Source organism: Procambarus clarkii, chromosome 29 (genome assembly GCF_040958095.1).
Source record: "Procambarus clarkii isolate CNS0578487 chromosome 29, FALCON_Pclarkii_2.0, whole genome shotgun sequence".
NCBI classification, from domain to species: Eukaryota; Metazoa; Arthropoda; class Malacostraca; order Decapoda; family Cambaridae; genus Procambarus; species Procambarus clarkii.
In genome coordinates, this window is record NC_091178.1 from 755,105 (window position 1) to 773,886 (window position 18,782).

Sequence of the window (18,782 nt, forward strand, 5' to 3'; positions counted from 1 at the left end):
GAAAGAAAAAAAATGAGATGAGAGAGATTAGTAGGTATATTAAAGCACATTGGTATATGTGCTTTAAAGCTCCGATTGATTGCATTGACAGCTTGATTGGTAATTTAAACTTAAGATTAATAGGCACCATACAGCAAATGGAAAGCACCTATAAGAAGACAGCAATGATCACAATGGTAAAGTTGTTTGGATTGGTTTACATGAAGATTGGGTAGTACTAGATACAGTGCAATTTTAAAGCAACAAGGTAGAAAACTATGAAGATGAAATTAGGTACTTTTTAGTTTTTGAATGACGCAAAAGTTGGACAGCTTTTCAAATCATTAGAGAGTGAGTTCCATAGACTGGGTCCCTTTATTTGCATAGTGTTTGCACAGATTAAGTTTGACTCTGGGGATATCAAAGATATATTTATTTCTGGTGTGGTGATAATTATTAATTATAAACCTTATACATTATAAATATAAATTATAACCTTACATTATAAATACTAATTATAAATACATTACATTATAAATACATTATACATTATAAATTATAACATACAAAAAAATCACTTAAAAGGAGAAACACCTCAATGGGAGGCGAATATTTCTCGGGAAACTCGTGCAGAGGATATTTCTGTTTATAGGCTTCCCACATTAAGTACTCCCTGTCGGTAGGACAACGATCCCCCTGCGGGTACATTATAAATATAAAATGTGATCTGCTTAGCTACACTAATTATATTACCCCAGGGGCATATTTTGTTTACCAAACATTGTCTCCTCTGCAAGTGTTCAGCTCAGCCCATTGTTTGCTTGTCATGTATTCATGGGTTTTTGAAACTCTGTATCTAAACACATTATTCTGTAAACTAAATATTAAAGCCTATGGACTCTGGGCAGAACATTTCACATTCACAGATTTTGTGAAGGCGAAGCATTAAAGTCTTGCCGTGTCAACGGGGGCACTGGCCTGACCCCCACCCCTTATGATTGACAAAATTCACCATTAAACATGTAAAGCTTAATAAGGCTAGCCCCAAGTGTCTGACCTTCAATCTCAGATACTTATTAATGTGGATAAACAAGAGTACAGACGATAATACTGTGTCATTCTTTCCAGATAACACTAGGATTTTAGACAATAGAGGACGCAGCAACTCTCCAAATCCATGTTAATCATGTCTTTTGTAATGTATGTAATGGAAATGATTGCATTGATGACGAGTTATGTGTAGTTTAGATGGTTACAGAGGTTGTTTATAGTGAAGTTCAAAGTGATGAAGGTAGTTGTGAAGTTGTCGTCCGTCACCAGAGCACCTCCGGGTACCTGCTCCAGTATATTTAGAAATGAAAATGTCCGAGGTTGGAGGCTAAATGCTTGGGATTAGCTTCTCCCAATTTTTAACATTAATTGTATTGGGTACAAGCACAACATTGTCGGGTCACAGTTGTCATAAATTAAATTGGTGCCACTCGACATGGTACCAATGGAAACCCCACGAAGAATCGTGAAATATCACACTGTATTTTTATAGTCGTTTCTTTGTTTTTGGTACTGTATAACAACAAATATTATGTGCTGATTTCTGAAAATTAAGAAAACTATCATACTTTGCCTGTAATATGAATTCGTGCTGTAATGCTCGCCAGTGCGGGCGTGCTTCCCACACACCACGGCCCCCACGTGTAAACATCCACGCGGTATACCACTCTCTGCCCCTGTGTCAGTAAGGGAGGTGTGGCAATGCAATGATAGAATACAAACACTTTGCCTCAAGAGCATAACACTTAATGCAGTGTTGACTCTTTGTAATGTAAAATATGACTTGTGTAGTGTGATTTGTGAATTTGTACTCGCTGGATTTATGAGCTTCTTTAAGGGACCGTAAGTAGAGTAGGGTAGAAATAGCCTAAACTACTCTATCCTTTTGAGATGTGTCTTATTGTCTCAATAAACAAACTTGAATTTGAACGCTACACCTAAGCTGTGTCGAGGAGGGAAGGGCAAGGAAGAGAGACAGGAAGACAACACTTACACAGATTTTCAGGTGGCAGAGTATCCCTCGTGGTGTGTTCACTATATATATGTATATGTGAAAGAGGCTGCATGAACGCGCAAGCCATAGGCCAACAAGTGTGATAATTTTCTTAACTTACGATCTCGTTTACTATAGTGCAAACAAAGTTCCGGTCTGTCAATACGAATGACATAAAAGCTGACACCAAAACTTTAAAACAATAACATCCACCATAACAATATAATATAAATTCAAACACAAAACAAGAATAAATAAGTAACTATGTATAAGAAATGAGCATTTTTGTTGTTTAAGATTCGCCACCTGGAACAAAAAGCTCCAAGCAGCACGGGCTATGGTGAGCCCGAAAAAAATGAATAAGAAATGACTAACAATGAAAAAGAATATGTAATGTCTTAATAACAGGCACAGTAAACTATACAGGTTAGTGAAGCAGGACGCTAAAGACGGACCCTCCCCCAAACCATTAGTGTGTGGAGGGCAACAATGACTGTGTGTGGTCATGAACCCATCTTCCCCCATTACCTCTCTTACAGGGAGGGATGGGCAGGACAGGTGCACTGACACACCTCTCTTACAGGGAGGGATGGGCAGGACAGGTGCACTGACACACCTCTCTTACAGGGAGGGATGGGCAGGACAGGTGCACTGACGCACCTCTTACAGGGAGAGATGGGCAGGACAGGTGCACTGACGCACCTCTTACAGGGAGGGATGGGCAGGACAGGTGCACTGACGCACCTCTTACAGGGAGGGATGGGCAGGACAGGTGCACTGACGCACCTCTTACAGGGAGAGATGGGCAGGACAGGTGCACTGACGCACCTCTTACAGGGAGGGATGGGCAGGACAGGTGCACTGACGCACCTCTTACAGGGAGGGATGGGCAGGACAGGTGCACTGACGCACCTCTTACAGGGAGGGATGGGCAGGACAGGTGCACTGACGCCGCTCCTTACTTACCTGGCCGTCACAGTCACTACTTATCAACAGCTCTTCATAATTTACGTTACTTTGTCCATTATTATTAATTATACTAAAAGCACATAAAACATTAACATAACAATAACAGGTACACTAAAATCAGTCCACATTACTGCTTGGTGTGTCCACATTATTGCTTAGTGTGTCCACATTATTGCTTAGTGTCTCCACATTATTGCTTAGTGTGTCCACATTATTGCTTAGTGTCTCCACATTATTGCTTAGTGTCTCCACATTATTGCTTAGTGTGTCCACATTATTGCTTAGTGTGTCCACATTATTGCTTAGTGTGTCCACATTATTGCTTAGGGTGTCCACATTATTGCTTAGGGTGTCCACATTATTGCTTAGGGTGTCCACATTATTGCTTAGGGTGTCCACATTATTGCTTAGGGTGTCCACATTATTGCTTAGGGTGTCCACATTATTGCTTAGGGTGTCCACATTATTGCTTAGGGTGTCCACATTATTGCTTAGGGTGTCCACATTATTGCTTAGGGTGTCCACATTATTGCTTAGGGTGTCCACATTATTGCTTAGGGTGTCCACATTATTGCTTAGGGTGTCCACATTATTGCTTAGGGTGTCCACATTATTGCTTAGGGTGTCCACATTATTGCTTAGGGTGTCCACATTATTGCTTAGGGTGTCCACACTATTGCTTAGGGTGTCCACACTATTGCTTAGGGTGTCCACACTATTGCTTAGGGTGTCCACATTATTGCTTAGGGTGTCCACATTATTGCTTAGGGTGTCCACATTATTGCTTAGGGTGTCCACATTATTGCTTAGGGTGTCCACGTTATTGCTTAGGGTGTCCACATTATTGCTTCGGGTGTCCACATTACTGCTTTGGGTGTCCACATTACTGCTTCGGGTGTCCACATTACTGCTTGGTGTGTGTGTGTACATTACTGCTTGGTGTGTGTGTGTACATTACTGCTTGGTGTCCACATTACTGCTTGGTGTGTGTGTGTACATTACTGCTTGGTGTGTGTGTGTGTGTGTACATTACTGCTTGGTGTGTGTGTACATTACTGCTTGGTGTGTGTGTGTGTACATTACTGCTTGGTGTGTGTGTGTGTACACATTACTGCTTGGTGTGTGTGTGTGTACACATTACTGCTTGGTGTGTGTGTGTGTACACATTACTGCTTGGTGTGTGTGTGTGTACACATTACTGCTTGGTGTGTGTGTGTGTACACATTACTGCTTGGTGTGTGTGTGTGTGTACACATTACTGCTTGGTGTGTGTGTGTGTGTACACATTACTGCTTGGTGTGTGTGTGTGTACACATTACTGCTTGGTGTGTGTGTGTGTACACATTACTGCTTGGTGTGTGTGTGTGTACACATTACTGCTTGGTGTGTGTGTGTGTACACATTACTGCTTGGTGTGTGTGTGTGTACACATTACTGCTTGGTGTGTGTGTGTACACATTACTGCTTGGTGTGTGTGTGTACACATTACTGCTTGGTGTGTGTGTGTACATTACTGCTTGGTGTGTGTGTGTACATTACTGCTTGGTGTGTGTGTGTGTGTGTACATTACTGCTTGGTGTGTTTGTGTACATTACTGCTTGGTGTGTGTGTGTGTGTGTGTGTACATTACTGCTTGGTGTGTGTGTGTACATTACTGCTTGGTGTCTACGTAACGGCTTGGTGTTCACATTACTGCTTGGTGTCCAAATTATTGTTTGGTGTGTGTACATTACTGCTTGGTGTCCACATTACTGCTTGATGACAGGAGCTGGTGGTGGTAATTGGAAATGATGAATTTTGAGCTAGTTTGAGTGAATCTTTTGTTGTGTGTGAATTGTTTGCAGAGTTGTTTGGCAGTTTTGAGTCTTTATTTTCTGTGATTCCACCAGTTGTCTATAGCTTTACTGACTTTATGGATGCTTTCCCAGTGGGGGTGGTGAATTGTCACTCAATCCCTGTGCCTCTGTGAGGGGAGGCCAGGCTCTGGTCTCTGGAAGGCCACACAGAACACCCACGACTCGTGTGATCCATTAGCATAGAAACCCGTCCTCCTTATAGTACGTCACATTTTGACATAGTTTTTGGCTTTGGGCAAAGTATGATATGGTAGAAAATTGTAGCTACTCACAGAAATGAAATAATGTCCCGTTTTCTGTTCGTGAATCCGCTGGTAGATAAGGACAAGGCATTTTAGTACAGCAGTTTCTTGGCGTTGGGAATGCTCACAAGAATGGGCTGAGCATGGAATGATCTCGGCAAGATACCTAAAGGTAGCCACCATGGAAACCCAAGAAATCTATTATTTATTTCTTTATTTCTACATCCCATCCTCCTGTTTAGGTAGTACTTCTGCTATTGTACATATATTGACATAAAGGCAATTAGAGAGTAGAAATCGGTACTAATGAGTTTGGACAAACCGGAAAAGTTTTTGTACTGATGTTGAAAAGAAAACTTAGCCTAACCTTCATAGGCCTAATACACGATATCAGAGGCCTAATATAGTACAGTACATATATATGTGCCATACTAAGCCTATGAATATTTATGCTTGATTTTACCCTTATTTTTTCGGGGTCTAAAGTGAACAGTCCCAAATTCTATCTAATTGTCTATTATGTCTATGTACAATGGTCCACATAGTTACAAAAAACACTATCTAAACAGGAGGGGTTGTATATATGTCCACATTACTGCTTGGACATATATACATTTAGATTATGCAGTTCAGTTTTGGTCACCATATTATAGAATGGATATAAATTCACTTGAACGTGTCCAGCGTAGGATGACTAAGTTAATTCCCCAAATTAGAAATCTTTCATATGAAGAAAGATTAACAAAGCTTAAGTTGCATTCACTGGAAAGGCGAAGAGTTAGGGGGTGACATGATAGGTTTACAAGTGGGTGAATGGACATAACAAAGGGGATATTAATAGGGTATTAAAAGTATCAACACAAGACAGAACACGAAACAATGGGTGTAAATTGGATAAGTTTAGATTTAGGAAAGACTTGGGTAAATACTGGTTCAGTAACAGGGTTGTTGATTTGTGGAACCAATTGCCGCGTAACATTGTGGAGGTGGAGTCCCTTGATTGTTTCAAGCATGGGTTGGACATGTATATGAGTGGGATTGGGTGGTTATAAATAGGAGCTGCCTCGTATGGGCCAATAGGCCTTCTGCAGTTGCCTTTGTTCTTATGTTCTTATATATACAAGAAGGTACATTGGGCTATGAGAGTACATAACATTGTACAGGTATTTGAGTATTACATTCTTGCAAAGCTTAACATGCATTCTCAAGAAAGACAGAGTAAGGGATGATATGTTTGCAATATATAAATGGATGAAGGAGTATATCAAAGGGGGATATAAATTAAATTTTAAATATATCAATCCAAAATAGAACTCAAAACAATGGGTATAAATTAGAGAAGTTTAGATTCAGGAAAGGCCTGGGTAAATACTGGTTTGGAAACAGGATTGATGTTTTCTGGAACAAATTACTTGTTAACGTAATAGGCATTGCAATGCTGGCTTGTTCCAAGAATAGATTAGACATATGAATTAGTTCATGTGAATATAAGTAGAGGCTGGTACTACTGTACGAGCCAATAGGTCTTCTGCAGTTTCCTTTATTCTTATATTTTGGTGGTGTATATCTCACTGCTTTATGTCCACATCATTGCTTCGTGTGAACACTGCTTCTTACTAGTACAGTACTTGTAAGTTGTTCAGTGGTTTGTGTCTTTGATTGATGTCACATGATTGATTGTATTTTTGTTTGGTAAAGCATTGCTTGGTGGTTACAATATTGCTTTGAGACTAAAATAATGCTTAGTAGCTCAAACATTGCTTGATGGCAAGAACATTTCTTGATCAAAATATCATCAAATTATTGATGACAATATCACTTGGATGTCTGAACATTACTTGGTTGCTGGAACATTGCTTGGTGTCATCGCTTGGTTGCCACAACATCGCTTGATAGAAGAAACAACGTTTGATATCTGCAAAACCATATGGCCAAAGCATTCATTGAATATAATTTTTTGAAACAAACGATCTGGTCATCCATTTCAGAAGCATACCGAGAGGCGAGCAGGTTTCCCTCAATGATTCCATTGATCATCATGCTGATATTCCCTTGATCCTGGGGTAATCATCCTAAAAGCCTTGCAAGTGGTTCATTAAACCCTGCAGTTATTATTCCATCTAGTTCTGCAGTTGGCCAACTACAGATTTCTACAAATGATTATCCACTGAATCTTGTAACTGATCATCATTTGAAGTGTATTCAAGTGATTTCAGCAAAACACTCAACCATCTGTCGCTTGGCATCGTTGTAATGGAAGGACTGGATCACAGTGGGGCCATGAAAGGTATATGTCACTTTAATATTTGTCCAAATACTGTATCAGTATGTTGAATGATGTAGGGATATACTGTATTGTATATACCAATACTGTATTGTATTTTCTTATTAATATTTACCATATATGTTTTTAGTACTGTAATATTAATACTAACTGCAGCTCTCCTGAAAGAATATCGCCACCATTTGGCTATTTCACTGGACATCTTCCCGGGCAACTGACACATAAAAGCTGGATAATATATTCAGGGGTATATGTCCAAACCTTTTGGTCTATTTCTCTTCAACTGTAAAAATATTATTGATTGTTATTCTCTTTATTATGTTACAAAAGTCTCATTTTTTTTAAGATCCACTTCTCTTCTACACCAGTATAAACTTGGAACAATATTGACTATTGTCATGGCTAAGTCACCAAATCATTCCAATAGTGTGTTTGTCAGTTATACTGCAACCAGTAGCATCTTCCTCAATAAATTAATGGTTGATTTCATGAGTTCTCCACTGAATGCCCTGTTGAACTCCATTGCTTAAACCAGAGTGTATGTGGGTTACATGTAAAGCTTGGATTGGCTTCCAGCTTGGTGCCTCCAGATTCTTAGTGGGTCTGGGTGGACTTTAGGGTGTGTGCTCTTTGCATATCATAGTGTGTTGGTAAGGCACCCATCTGGGGTGGTCCTACTGTCTTCCTCCAAAGATTTTATCAAAGATATATCATGCTACAGGTATTGAGATTTTGTGTATTATAGTTGATCTTCATATCCTTTCCAAGTGCCTTATAGTAACTACCTAAGTGTAGTTACAGGATGAGAGCTACTCTCGTGTTCCGTCTTCCCAATACTCTTTGTCATATAATGCTTTGAAACCTACTGATGGTTTTGGCCTTCACCACCTTCTCACTTAACTTGTTCAAACCATCTACTGCTCTGTTTGCAAAAGTGAATCTTATATTTATTTGGCAGCTTTGTCTAGTTAGTTTAAATCTATGACCTCTTATTCTTGAAGTTCCAGGTCTCTGGAATTCTTCCCAATCAATTTTGTCAAGTCCCATTTCTATTTTGTACGTAGTGATCATAACACCTCTTTTTATTCTTCTATTTTCTAGTTTTGGCATATTTAATGCCTCTAACCTCTCCTTGTAGCTCTTGTCTTTCAGTTCTGGGAGCCATTTTAGTTGCATGTCTTTGCACATTTTCTAGTTGATGTGCTACTTAAGATACGGGCACCATACAACAGCTGCATAGTCCGACTTTAGTCTCACAAAGGCCGTGAGTAATTTCTTAAATATTTCACTAGCCATGTATTTAACCCTTAGACTGCACAATACATACATACCGTATATGATTTGACAAAAAATAATTTAAGTTTTTAAAACTTGCACAAACACTTTCCAATTTTTTTTGCATAATCAACTAGGCAAATACTCCAACTTTGTCTAAATGATCACATCATAACTTGAAAAACAGAGAATCAAAATTAATTTTAAAATTGAATATTGAGAACTTCAGATTTTCAATTCAGAATTCAAAATATGAACTACCATTAATTGTTCATTTAATGTTATTATTCTCTCAGAATAGCATATGATCTTCATTTTCATTAAATTAGAATATAGGTTTTTAGTATACAGTAGTTTACTGTAAAAAAAATTGTCAATAGGACATTTGAAATATGCAGCAAATTTAGACCAAAAAAAATTATAACTCCAAATGTATAAAGTTTATGAAAAATCCATTCTGATGGAATTGTAGATGTTACGACCCTGGGTTCTTATTAGGAAACCAGAGGTCAAATTGAGTTCTAAATAATTACTATACATTAATTGATAGGATTGGATCATGTGAGAAAGATAGTTAATTAACATTAACATTTATACTCAGAGCACACAATATGTCAAAATAGTGAGAATCGGTTAATAACTGGATTTTTAGAAGCCACTCATAGTTGAAACTCTGGTTTCCGAGATAATTGAAGTTGAAGTTATCAACAATGAATAAAGGTAGTTTTAATTCGTTAATTTAATTGTATGTTTTAATAAATATTGTTTGGCATTTGTACTCGAATATGTGACAGTTGTAGGTCAATGTGATGAAATGAAGTCAAGGATAAATAACCCCAAAAAACACAAAATACTGTACATAAGGATAATTATAATAAATGTAATGATTTAGGGGATATATTTAGTGTATCCTTTATATAAGTGAAAAAACCCTAATATGGTCCCTAATCATCAAAACAACCTAAAAAGACAAAGAAAATAATTTGAAATCGGAGAAAAAACGGCTAAAAAAAAATTAAATACTGTACCAAGTTTTGCTAGTTATGACTGACTTATTTGATGACTAATTTCATTCTATTTTCACATAGTTATGAAAACATATGCATTCTCCAGGATGTAAAGGTTAAAACAAAATCAGATAATAAACAAAGGAGAAAATAATAACTAAAATCTTTAAAAAAAAAAAATTCCCCTAAAAAAAATATTTTTTCGACATTGATGAAAGTAACATATATTAACATTGGACAATGTATGTATATGATATATATAACAAAATAGATCATATTAACATAGTTACTCATTATGTTTTGTGTTATTACTCTGTAATGACATAAAGGCACCAACTGCATATTCACTTTGTGGACACTTCTTACTACTATTCTTTTTCTTTGAACATAGGGCAGGTGCTTGCATTTCTTTATTACTGCATAATCTTTCAGTTACAGTAATTAGGCACTGTTCTTCTTATTAATAAAACATTCTTATTTTTCAAAAATTCATCTAAAATCAATTTCTGAAAATATTTTTGAGAGTTTCACGACACTGAAGCCAATAAGTTGGAGATTTGTTTAACATTTTTAAGTTATTTTTACATAATTCAAATATTTTTCTATGTTATCCCCCTAAATAAACGGTAATATGCGCAGTCTAAGGGTTAAAAGCAATTCTGAAATTGGAAAGCGTAGCAATCATCCAAGTTTCTTATCTTCCCTAATTTCGTAGCATCATCAGCAAACATGTTCATATAATTCTGCATTCATTCTGGTAGGTCGTTTATGTAGCCAATGAACATTACTGGTGCAAAAACTGGACCCTCTGGTGCTCCACTTATGATACTGACTTTGTACTTTCTCCTAAAATTACCTTAATGAGTATGAAGCAAACCACATTACTGTATCTCTAATGTGCTAGCTACTTATCACCATAATCACTAATGACACTTGCAATCATATTTGCTAACCATTAATAACGTCTATAATTAGTACACGTTCCCAATATTTCCACGAATCATTTAGGAAAGGCAAAATTTTCCATAGACTTTCCCTTCAGGCCAAATGATGATCAACTTGGCAAACAAGGAAGCAAACTATGTCCAACACAAGGTCAGGTGAAGAGTGGATATTATCCGATCAGGAACGTATCATCATCAGTCCAACTCTACCAGTGATTCAATGACAAATGCTCTAGATATACTGTGGATCTTCTTATCAAATGATGTAACACACGAAGAGTCGAGTTCCAACTCTCACACAGATGCTACAAGCCTCGTTACAGAGCAGACGACCAATCCCAGCCTTATTTGAGCTACCTCTCATTCCTCATCCGAACTCTCCAATCCCACACTCATTAACATTTTCTGCTCTCACCCTTCTATGAGCTTTCTATCCCTGGCCTCACTCAAGGTCTCTTCTCTAGGCTCCAGGCCTCACACAAGCTCCCTGCTCTCAGCTACAGGCCTTGTACAAACTCACAATCTCTAGCCAACGTCAGCTCTACATCCTACCTTACTATGAAGTTTAAGTAGGTGGTTATAATGATTTATGGTATTAAAAGCCTTTCTCAGGTCAATGAAGAGATCAATTGGGAACTCATTTTGTCAAGGGCTATCTAGATTAAATCAAGGTAACTAATAATAGCATCATTGCTACTCATTTTGGGATTGGAAACCACTTATTATACATACCTGGATTTACCCGAGGGCCACTAACTAATAGCTTTGATGAATACAAAAAGCCGGCAGCTTGTCAAAGGCCCCCCCCCATTTGCCCTGATGATTTTTTCCAGCTGGATTTTAAAATTTAACAGTTTAGACATTTACAGTTTTGATGGGTAGGCAGTTCTATGGGTATATAAACCTGTGGGTGAAAAAGCATCTCCTGTTTTCAGTCCTGCATTGTGACCTGCTGAGCTGGAATCCATTGATCCTTGTTTGTGTCACTTTTTGGAGAAATTGTCTGGATCAACATCCTCCAAATTGTTCAGTACTGTATTTAAAAGGTTTCGATGAGATCCATCCTATCATGCCTGGTCAGTAGTGTTGTTAACCCTGAGGCCCTCAATCATTTCTGGTATGAGAGTTGAGAGTTCTGAAATTATATTTGTCGCTCGGCGTTGTACTTTCTCCAAAGCAGCTGTATCCTTCTGAAGATGAGATCTCCATGTCTGGATACAATAATTGAAGTGGGGGCACACCAAGTATGGGGAACTTAGAAATTTCTTTAAGGAATTTGACTGGAAAGACTTGCCGTTAGGAAATGAAGTAAATGAGATGTATGTCAAGTTTTGTGAAATATATGATACACAGCAAAATTCATTTCAAATTCAACAGAAATCGTGAGAGGGCCAGAGACCAAAAGACACAAAAATGGAATCAATATAGGAAGAGGTCAAACCCCCAAACATACCACCGATACAAAAGATGTGAGAAACAACTACACAGTGAGGAGAGAAGCAGAAATAAATTTTGAAAAAGCGATAGCAGACAAATGTAAAACAGAACCAGGTCTATTCTATAAATTCATAAACAACAAATTGCATGTAAAGGATAATATTCAGGGGTTGAAAATGGGAAAGAGATTCATAGAAAATTAAAAGGAAATGTGTGAAACATTAAACGAAACGTTCCAAAGTGTGTTTGTATAAAATGAAATCTTCAGGGAACCAGACACAATAAGAATTCCAGAGAACAACACAGAGCACATAGAGGTGTCTAGAGACGAAGTGGAAAAAATGCTCAAGGAGCTAAATAAGAACAAAGCAGTTGGTCCAAATGGAGTTTCACCATGGGTTCTGAGAGAATGTGCACCTGAGCTCAGCATTCCACTTCAACTGATTTTCCAGGTATCACTGTGTAAAGGAGTTACTGTATAGCTGATGTTTGGAAAAAGGCTAACATCATTCCAATCTACAAAAGTGGCAGCAGGGAAGACCCCCTCAATTATAGACCTGTATCATTGACAAGTGTAATAGTCCAAATATTGGAAAAAGTAATTAAAACTAAATGGGTAGAACACCTGGAGAAAAACGATGTAATATCAGACGAACAGTATGGTTTCCAATCTGGAAGATCCTGTGTATCGAATTTACTCGGTTGCTATGATCGACCGCACCAGGCAGAAACAAATGGGCAAAGTTTCTTTTACCCTGAATGCCCTTGTTACCTAGCAGTAAATAGGTACCTGGGAATTAGTCAGCTGTCACAGGCTGCTTCCTGGTGTTATTACCTAAGTGTAGTTACAGGATGAGAGGTATGCTCGTGGTGTCCCGTCTTCCCAGCACTCTGTCATACAACGCTTTGAAACTACTGTACTGACGGTCTTGGCCTCCACCACCTTCTCGCCTAACTTGTTCCAACCGTCTACCACTCTGTTTGCGAAAGTGAATTTTCTTATCTTTCTTTGGCATCTGTGTTTAGCTAGTTTAAATCTATGACTTCTTGTTCTTAAAGTTCCAGGTCTCGGGAAATCTTCCCTATCGATTTTATCAATTCCTGTTACTATTTTGTATGTAGTGATCATATCACCTCTTTTTCTTCTGTCTTCTAGTTTTGGCATATTTAATGCCTCTAACCTCTCCTCGTAGCTCTTGCCCTTCAGTTCTGGGAGCCACTTAGTAGCATGTCTTTGCACCTTTTGTGTGTAATTACCTAAGTGTAATTACCTAAGTGTAGTTACAGGATGAGAGCTACGCTCGTGGTGTCCCGTCTTCCCAGCACTCTTTGTCATATAACGCTTTGAAACTACTGACGGTCTTGGCCTCCACCACCTTCTCACTTAACTTGTTCCAACCGTCTACCACTCTATTTGCGAAGGTGAATTTTCTTATATTTCTTCGGCATCTGTGTTTAGCTAGTTTAAATCTATGACCTCTTGTTCTTGAAATTCCAGGTCTCAGGAAGTCTTCCCTGTCGATTTTATCAATTCCTGTTACTATTTTGTACGTAGTGATCATATCACCTCTTTTTCTTCTGTCTTCTAGTTTTGGCATATTTAATGCTTCTAACCTCTCCTCGTAGCTCTTGCCCTTCAGTTCTGGGAGCCACTTAGTAGCATGTCTTTGCACCTTTTCCAGTTTGTTGATGTGCTTCTTAAGATATGGGCACCACACAACAGCTGCATATTCTAGCTTTGGCCTAACAAAAGTCATGAACAATTTCTTTAGTATATCGCCATCCATGTATTTAAATGCAATTCTGAAGTTAGAAAGCATAGCATAGGCTCCTTGCACAATATTCTTTATGTGGTCCTCAGGTGATAGTTTTCTATCTAGAACCACTCCTAGATCTCTTTCTTTATCAGAATTCTTTAAAGATTTCTCACATAATATATAGGTTGTGTGGGGTCTATGTTCTCCTATTCCACATTCCATAACATGACATTTATTAACATTAAATTCCATTTGCCAAGTGGTGCTCCATATACTTATTTTGTCCAGGTCTTCTTGAAGGGCATGACAGTCATCTAAATTTCTTATCCTTCCTATTATCTTAGCATCATCAGCAAACATGTTCATATAATTCTGTATACCAACTGGTAGATCATTTATGTACACAATAAACATCACTGGTGCAAGAACTGAACCCTGTGGTACTCCACAGTGTGAGTGTGTGTGTGTGTGTGTGTGTGTGTGTGTGTGTGTGTGTGTGTGTGTGTGTGTGTGTGTGTGTGTGTGTGTGTGTGTGTGTGTGTGTGTGTGTGTGAGGTGTGGAAAAAAAAAATAGTAGTTAGTAAACAGTTGATTGACAGTTGGGCCAAAAGAGCAAAGCTAAACCCCCGCAAATACAATTCGGTGAACAACTAGGTGAACACTTGTGTTAAGTTGGGATAAGGGCTGCAAGGCTGACCTTTTGCTTGATGCAGCCCACAATAATTGCCAAATTCTTGGTTACCTGTTTACTGCTAGGTGAACAGTAGCATCAGGTAATAGGAAGTGTTTTTGCACATATGCATCATTTATGCATGCCATAATCAAAAATTTTGTGGAATGCTATCTTGCAATGATTTCGGAGCTTTGCATCCCCGTGTCCCAGTCCGCGACCAGGCCTTCTAGTCATTAATAAAATTGTATAATTTGTATGTGACTAAAGATTTAGTTCCTCTGTGTTAAATAATATAAGTACAGTTAATCACAAAGAAAGTAACTGCATATTTAAACATGCTTTGATTATGATTCAGAATAAACTCGGCAGGATTCTAATCAGTGCATCATTTTGAATATGAAATTTATCATAGTATACAGTATACAAAGTTCACTAATATATAGTTTATACCCATCTTTTGTAGTGATCATGTTATCACCATTACAGATCTGGGTAAACTCTGATGTTTCATAATTCTAATAACATAATGTTACATATGCAAAAATTATGGATTCATGCATATCTTTGTAAGTAGGTAACTGAATGATTTGTTGCAGATGTCCAGCAGCCACAGCAGGACCAGGCAGAAGAACACTTTGTGAAGAGCATCTGTTGTGACCATCCTGTACAGAAGGTTGATGAAAAAGGAATCCCAGATCAAGAGTTAATCAACTCAGATCAAGAACATGGTAATCAAGAACAGAAAGTTAAAGAGCTGATATGTCGGGAATCAGAAGTTGAAGGATTAGACCACCGGCAAGAAACCACTGAAAACTTTGACCTTAGCCAGGAAGTTAGAGAACAAAAAGAACAGATACATGAAGTTGAAAAACAACTGTATCCAAAAGAAAGAATTAAAGAGCAAGTAGACCAAGAGGATATTGAAAGAAAGGTAAATCAAGAAAAAGAAGTTGAAGAACAAGTACATCAAACAGAAAAGGCTGAAACAGAAGAGGAGGCCAAAGAACAGGTGTACCAAAAAGAGGAAGTTGTTGAGACAGTAGACCAAAGAGAGGATGTTGAGGATGTTGAAGATGCAGACCAAAGTGAAGAAGAGGTAGATGAAGGAGAGGAATTTGATGAGGTAGATGAAGGAGAGGAAGTTGATGAGGTAGATGAAGGCGAGGAAGTTGATGAGATAGATCACAGTGAGGAAGAGGTATATAAAGGAGAAGTTGAAGCGGGAGACCAAAGTGAAGATGAGGTAGACCAAGGAGAGGAAGCCAAAGAAGAGATAGACCTCGGAGAGCAAGTTGAAGAAGTATCTTTTAAAGAGGAAACTAAAGAACAAATCGACAACAAGGACAGAATTATAGGAGAGGAAAATATTGATACAAAATTTGAAGACCTCTTTAATAAATCAAAAGAAGATCAAGACCAATTTGAGGAAAGATCAGAAATCAAAAAGCAAGTAGGCCAAATATTTGAAACCAATGATCGAATATCAACACATGGCAGACATTTCATAAACGAAGCCAAGCAGAGGTGGGAAGCTCTTGATAAGGAAGATCAATCAGAAGTAGATAATAATAAGAATTACAAGAAAAAGAAAAGTAAGAAAAAGTCTCAAAACACAGGAGCAATGGCTGATGCTAATACGAAGACCAGTAGATTTGTAAGTACAGTACAGTACAGTATATTTATCTTTTAAGAATTAGTCATATGATTCTTATTTATCTGTACAGTGACACCTTGACTAAATGAACTACTGTAACTGAGATATAACTCTTTCTAAACTTTCAAGGTTTCCTTTCTATGTTCAATATTTTGCTTTTTATTTGCAAATGATATCACACATACCAATAATATAAAACCAGAGTTGAATGTAATGAAACACCATTTTCTGGGTGAGACCCAGAGGCTCCCCAGAGCTATCCAGGCTGATATGGATATATTTGACTGTAGCATCAATGTGAATGGAGTTCTAGGCCTCCTGGGGACCATGAACCAGAACCTGGCCCCCTCAGAAGAGGCACAAGGAGCAATGGCATATGGAAACCCCTGTGTGGTTGGAAGCATTCTATGTCTGCCATTGACTGGGTCAGGCACCCAGAAAGGTAAGCATCCCAAAACAAACCCCTATTCTGGTGAAAATATTGCTACCAAAAGCTGAACAAGTGGATAGAATTCCCGTACACGAAACGAGCAAATGATCATGACGTCACATGTCATCGCGCCGCTGTCTGCACATCTTCCTCCTCCCTGGGAGGGGGGAGCCCCAGACCCCATACGCTGGCTGTCCACCCTTTAATTCTTAGGCTGATGCTAGAGGCTCCGGTCGTGTGCTCTGGCTCCAGACATAGTTTCAGCACGGCTTTGAGTGTGGTGGCTATCTTCTAGAGGGGTGCAAGATCCAGGAGTTATTCTCCAGTACTCGGGCTGCATGCGCCTAGGGTCTCCTTCCCTAGGTGCCCTGGAAGTACTGTCCTTGGGGCTTGGGGTTACCTTCCATAAGTTCCTTGGGCCCTGTCTCTGCTGGCTGTTTTACTGCTCGGATTTTTGGGCCCCCTCTTTGGGTACTTGGGTGTTTTGTCCCCCCTTGTTTACCTTAGAGCAGGAGGCACTGGTTGGGGGCATGGGGTGCTGCGTAGCTTGTTTTCACTGATTAGCGGCCGGCTCTGTTCCTCTAGGGTACGCTGTCCTCTTGTGGGGTTTTCTTTTTGCCTTGTGGGGGGGATCTGCCCTGCTTTTTAGCCACTTGTGCTTGACCTCTTACAGTTCTTCTCTGGTGGTGACCCCTGCTAGGTCCCTGTGAGTGTACACATCCCTGGGGTGCAGCTTTAGTGAGTTTGCTTGGTAGCAAACCATGTGGGGTTTGTTTTGTCATGCCTACCTTTCTGGGTGCCTGACCCCGGTCGATGGCAGATAAGGAAAACCCCACCACAAGAGGGTTTTCCAGTGCCATTGCTCCCTGAAACCTCTCTGAAGGGGCCAGGTTCTGGCGCTGGTCCCTGGTAGGTCTGAACTCCTTAGCTAATGTCCCGGTCTAATATAACATACATTAGCCCAATAAGCTCCAGGGAGCCTCCGGGGCTCACCCAGAAAATGGCGTTTCATTACATTCAACGCTGGTTTTTTTATTAGACTGCTGTATTCCGCACCTAAAGTTGTCCTGGTATGCCAAATTTCACACACCTCTGGGCACTAGTCGTGATTTAACAAAGAGTCAAAGTTGGTCATTTTTGTGGTATTTATGCATTAACTGGACGAGAGCCCATTCAATATAGACCTGTTATTTAAGAACCAAAGCAGATTGAGCTCTAATATTTTACAAAGTGTCATTTGGGGTCTAGGGCTATCTTACTACAAAATTTCATGGCATTTGGAGAGGGTCGAGTAGGAGCCATAGGTGACTTTTTGGTGATTTGAGATGGAATGACCCCAAAGGAAGCTACCTGAAATTGGTGTGTTCAATCAAGAACCCCAGCCAATTCATGAATCTGAGATGAATACAGATATGACACTTGACATCCTAGAAAGCCAAAAAAATGTACCACAGGGGATGTAGGCATTGAATTCAAACAAGTTAAGGATTATTCGCCCCTTGGGAAAGTTCCTTTTCACCACAGGGAACAGATGGGCCTGGACCCACAGTGATTGGATCACCTGATATCCAATATCTTATAAATGAGTGTAGAGTGGTGAAGTAGACATATGGAAGGGAAGCTCGGGTAGAATGGAGGGAGCAAAGCACTCGGATAGACCCTGAGATAATAGCTGTGATGCTAAAATGTCCCACCATGCTGCCACTGATGCCCACAAGAAAATAGCCATGAATGGATCCATTATGTTCTTCTAAAAAGAGAACTTGTTCCCACTACAAGGGGCCACAGGCAGGGAAACCACATTAATTAGGAACAGATGTATCTGAACTACTATTCCATTCAGTACTGTAGTCAGATAAAGGTTGCGCCCCCAAATCCCTCCATGGTAAAAGTGAGAAGCCGGTTTCAGCTGAAACACATTTCAATGACTAAATGGACAAACGTGCATCCTCCTATACCCACTGTATGTCTTCCTAAGGGAAGAGGAAAAAACTGATTCTCTAAACAGACTCCTAGAACTGACCCAATACTGTACCACACAGATGCAGCCAAGACGTGTAGCAAAAGAAGTTGGCAGCCAACTCGCAAAGGATCAGGATTAGCATCTTAGACACAGGCAGTGTACAAAACCATTCAGAATGAATCTGGAAGAGAAGCTCCTGACATGCAAGGCATTTGATGATATTTGCCAGACTGGCACAAGCTTTGAAATCTTCCACAAGAAACCTTTG

General features: G+C 39.2%; 1 protein-coding gene across 7 annotated transcripts in view; it reads left to right on the plus strand.

Moving 5' to 3' along the window:
• The window catches only part of LOC123764937 (cilia- and flagella-associated protein 251), a 54,351-nt gene that overhangs the window by 25,097 nt on the left and 10,472 nt on the right, over nt 1-18,782 (plus strand). For 3 of the 7 annotated variants that reach the window (XR_011229933.1, XM_045753159.2, XM_069333251.1), the window contains exons 2-3: nt 7,079-7,377; nt 15,064-16,121. Coding sequence is in view for 4 of the 7 variants with exons in the window: in XM_045753159.2 (XP_045609115.1) it covers nt 7,344-7,377; nt 15,064-16,121 (1,092 nt within the window). In the remaining 3 variants the exon portion in view is untranslated. Of the gene's footprint in view, nt 1-2,396; nt 2,582-2,625; nt 7,378-15,063; nt 16,122-18,782 lie in introns of those variants that run through there. The other 4 variants (XR_006773648.2, XR_011229934.1, XM_045753158.2 and 1 more) reach the window with 2 other exon arrangements.